The 4,404-nt window shown below is 41.1% G+C and overlaps 1 protein-coding gene across 1 annotated transcript; it reads right to left on the bottom strand.

Moving 5' to 3' along the window:
• Positions 1-1,324: 1,324 nt before the first annotated feature.
• On the bottom strand, positions 1,325-4,146 carry LOC148036388 (DnaJ/Hsp40 cysteine-rich domain superfamily protein). The gene is made up of 3 exons (XM_087678385.1): positions 3,805-4,146; positions 1,979-2,128; positions 1,325-1,881 (listed from the first exon to the last, which is right to left on the bottom strand). The coding sequence occupies exons 1-3, from the start codon at positions 4,087-4,089 to the stop codon at positions 1,804-1,806; spliced, it is 513 nt and encodes a 170-aa protein (XP_087534511.1). The 5' UTR covers positions 4,090-4,146; the 3' UTR covers positions 1,325-1,803.
• Between the last annotated feature and the right edge of the window lie 258 nt (positions 4,147-4,404).

The raw sequence follows: 4,404 nt of genomic DNA, 5'->3' as shown, positions 1-4,404 counted from the left end.
TTCATAGTCTATATCTCAATACTTCACAATTTATATCTTGGAATAGATTGTGATCCAGACTATAGTGCCCCTAATATTCAGACCATGTTCCTTGTTTATAGCTTCAATGAGAGCACAATTAAAACCATCTCCCTTGCTTCTCTCCCAGCACCCTATGGGTCTACGTACATTTGAGCTAAATTTTCCCATTACATAGAATGAATAAGGAAACTAGAAAGGCAGAGAGAGAGAGAGAGAGACACAGAGAGAGAGAGAGAGACAGAGACAGAGAGAGAGATTAATGTATAGCCAAAATGGCCTATGAGAACAAGGTGCTTATATATCCAAATAACTTCAGGAACAAACTAAATACCTGCCTATTGTGGCTAATAGGAGTAGATGCTTGACAACACTGCTGTGTGCTAGTTTCGAATAATAGAGACCTGGTGGGCCAACAAAGTCGAAAGATGGCAAGTAACATTTGGCAGCCTCATTGCAAGCTCAAAAGCTCCAACATGGCCACCTCAAATATACAAGCACTGTGAAGAGGACTAGGTTATCGCCTTTGAATAGCACCTAGATCAGACATTAACTTCATGATATCAGCCAACCAGATGTTAACATCAACAGATTTTGCATGCAATGGATGTCAGCAAAGACTTAATGAGCCGCACGAGCTATACAAGGGCAATGGCTAAGCATAAGTGAGATACCATTTGTACTGTAGACTGGACTCCATCCCATCATTTGCAATCATAATCTCAACTCTACAGAAAATGCCTCTACCAGCTTTTGTAACTTCTAATGTAGTACACTCACCTTAATCAGTAAATTCAAGCTTTCTTACCCACTAATATACATCACATAGTTGCTAACAACAAAACATGTCTATACCATTACCAGATTTATTTTTCACGTTCCAAAAAACCACAAGCTCAAACTCCATTCTCTGGAAGTGCTAGAAAAAATACCAAAAAGGATACACTAAAACAGTAAAAGCTCTCGAGCTCAAACTCCTTAATGAGATACGGCAACAGCGTGTATTCTTAAGTCCAAATAAACCTAAGAAACATATGCAGAATTTGCACTCAGCCACCACCAGTACATTTTTTGACCCGTTTAAGCTAATCCCAATGAATACATGAGCCACCACCAGTACATTTTTTGACCCGTTTAAGCTAATCCCAATGAATACATGAGCCAATGACAGCGAACAAGGCTCAGGCACATGTACACTCATTAAAGTCAGAAAATTTTACTGTTCCTAAAGAGATACATGGGTAACTTGTAGCCACGTTAACATCACCTCCTTGTATTCATGAAATTGTTAGAGATAAAGTAGAACTTTGTAAAATTTAAAATTATTCTTTCATGGTAGCTATATGGGTGTAACTTTAAGCCACAGTACTTCACCTAACTTATATTCATGAGAATGTACAAGGTAGTTGTACACAGGTGCTGCAATTCAGAGGAGAAAGCACCTCACACAGTGATATGTAGCTCTTATTCTTTCACCCCAAATGCTTCATAGCTACAGGAACATTATTGGTTCTGCCAATAGGCACGGTTGTAAAATACATGGAATTTGAAAGAAAGTGATTACCTTAACCCACTTTGCAGCAGGTTTGTTTAGCTAGAATAAGTCCCCCCAAGTAGATCAGGAAGGCAAAGAAACTTGTGCCATCAGTTGATCCAGTAACTGAGCCCACACTATATCCACTCCACAAATTCTTTGCTCGGTACAAAGTCCTGCTGTTCCCACAGAGGGCTCAAGGTTGAGCATAAGAAATTCGACAAACACTCTGCTCTGAGGAATCAACTGCCCTATTTTTGTGATGACGGACTAGGCAGCCATTTTGCAATATAGCCTGTGCCCTTGCAATCTTTACACGGTACGGACCCCTGTCAAGGATGAGATGATTTGGAAGAGTCAAACTTTCCTTTCCTATAATGAACAGGAAAAGACTAGATGAACTGGAAAAGAACCGCATGACCTGACCTGCCCCAGGCAAATTAGGCATTTCGTGTTCCTTGAAGGTACTTCACAGAGCATGTTGTCACCGAGTATGAAGAAGCCTGTACCCCTGCACCAAGGGCACTCTGTGTGGCCCTCTGCCTTACAAGATACACATGACACTGGACGAGGTTGCTGCATACAAACAAGACTGGGAAAATTAGAATATTAGCAAACACAGGAAGTACTCTGACACACATGAACAATAAACTTTTGAAGATGAAACATTAGGCCTGCAAAGTGTAATATGTCTATTCTCGACTGAGAGTTCATCTTTTCTATTCCACCCTTATGCTAATCCTTTCTCTGTACGAACGCACAAAATTATGGCATCCATCCATCCAGTCAAATTGTGCTTTAAGAAAAACAAGTCCACAAATAAATTTGCATTCCCAATTAGGTATAGCTATGTCAGTGACCACACATCACCAGCTAATAAACTCTTCCACAATATACTAACTTAGCTGAGAATGCTGCTCTTGCTTTGAGATTTGGAACCCACTTAAAATTTGAAAGGCATTTGGTATAATTTCAAATATGCTTACAATGAAACTCGTATTTACGACCATGATATACAGTTCAGAAGAGTGTATGCTCAAAGATAACTCTGGCAATATCTAATTCTGTGCATGACCCGCTTCGTTGGCTTGTCTCTGCAACTTATCCGGATTAACTAATGAAGAGGAGGGGATACACTGAACCACTCTCATCTGAACGACCCTTAAACTGAATAGCAGGTAAAGTTTAAAAGGCATACTAAGCCCCTTAAACCTCAATAATAAACTCTGTTCATGTTCCACAGGGTTGGCTCTCTCTACATAGCCATCTGTGCTTTGAGCTTTTGTACATGGATTGAGTAGATACACACATGGATTTTTCAAACCAACCATAAACAATATGATTTTCCCAAAGTAGCTTGTGACAACCACAAAAAACAAAAGTCTACATGTGTTTGCAAGAAATACAACATGACATGAACCAAACTCAAGAGTTCATAACCAATCTTTAAAGTCACGTGTCATTGCTCAAAAAGATCAGCGATAAAGTGCAGAGTGCTCATATGTAATTGCTCAAAAAGTTCAGTGATGAAGTGCACAGTTTACCTGTTTAGTATTCTCACATATCACATAAGAAGCTTAAAAGGAGACATATCTGGGAGTACAATTCTTCAAATTCAGGGTGGAACAACCAATCAAAATGACAAAATGATGGAAAAGACATTGTTGGCAGATAACTTGTATGGTAATGTCATCGCAATCCTTAAGACAATAAGTGAACCATCAAGGAGAAATGGACTACTCTTTACATAATTTTATCATGTACTGCTTCCGAGGAGTGTGGATGACAGCATAAGTATGGCGCATATCCTTTGCAGCGAAGTTTGAAGAAACCTTACCTTTTAAACTGAGCAGGCTAGTCTTCAGCTTGAACGTTGCAGATTGGGATAACCAAGGTCTCTTGTTCTACCTCACTTAATCGTTCTATTACTTCTCATTTTGACTAATTACAAATAACATTGGACAAGGCCATCATCAGAACCATGAGTCTGACAGGTATGCTATCCAAGTCCAGCACAGCTTTTACAAGCTTAGTTAATTAGCATAATGCCACAGCTCGATTAATACTAGCGGAATAAGATCATAGAGAGGCGGCAAAAAGATCAAATCAAGAAGTATCTTACGACCTAATTGCATCAATGAGGCATAGATTTGGTATTGTTTTTTCTGAGTATCACACGTAGTCCCTGTTCATGCCTGGGGCCATTAAGAATTTTAGAACCATCACTTTGAGAGAATAGCACAAGAGAAGACCTTGGAGATCAACCAGGCCTGTTCCATCCGTCGAACGAACTCGTTTACGCTCTCGGGGGCACTACCGGAGGGATCGACAACAAGCGCAAAGACCCTGTGAGAGGGTGCTTTTAAGTGGGGACGGTGGGCGAATCGAGGCGGCGGTCTGAGGGATCCAGATCGACCCGAAGGAAACAGGGGCGGGGAGGAGACAGAATACGAAGACGAAGGTGGTGATGGAGAGGGGTGAGGGCAGGAACAGGAGGGGCTCGTACCTGGCGGGAAAGGCGAAACCAGTTTGTCCATCGTCGCTGCTCTCTCTCTCTCTCTCTCGTCTCCCTGTGTCTCTCTTTGGACAAAGTTTCCCTCTTGTGACTTTAGCTTTGCCCTTATCCAATTACCATCTAAGTAACTTGTAAGACTCTCTAAACAAGAGGTCTAAGGACCACTACGGTCCTAGAGGCTAGGAGCAACATCGCATGACTTTTCATCTCTAGGTTGAAACCAACAAGGAGTAATGATGACTAAGCATCCAAGCATGGGTCTCAAGGGTGAGTGTCAAGCAATGGTTACGCAAGAATGGGTCTTAAGGGTGCGTGTCAAGCAATGGTTTGAACCTCT

Source organism: Lygodium microphyllum, chromosome 5, assembly GCF_053477565.2.
Source record: "Lygodium microphyllum isolate KBCC chromosome 5, Lygodium_microphyllum_v1.1.10, whole genome shotgun sequence".
Lineage (NCBI taxonomy): Eukaryota > Viridiplantae > Streptophyta > Polypodiopsida > Schizaeales > Lygodiaceae > Lygodium > Lygodium microphyllum.
The sequence above is the reverse complement of the archived record's forward strand: the minus strand, read 5'-3'. Positions and strand labels throughout refer to the sequence as shown.

Excerpts from the sequence above, each read along its gene's own strand:
- LOC148036388 (XM_087678385.1), bottom strand. The coding sequence starts at position 4,089 with ATGGACAAACTGGTTTCGCCTTTCCCGCCAGGTACGAGCCCCTCCTGT. Across the intron at positions 2,129-3,804 it reads AGGCCTGGTTGATCTCCAAG|CAACCTCGTCCAGTGTCATG; the intron begins GTCTTCTCTTGT and ends GTTTGTATGCAG. Across the intron at positions 1,882-1,978 it reads GCCTAATTTGCCTGGGGCAG|GGGTCCGTACCGTGTAAAGA; the intron begins GTCAGGTCATGC and ends CATCCTTGACAG.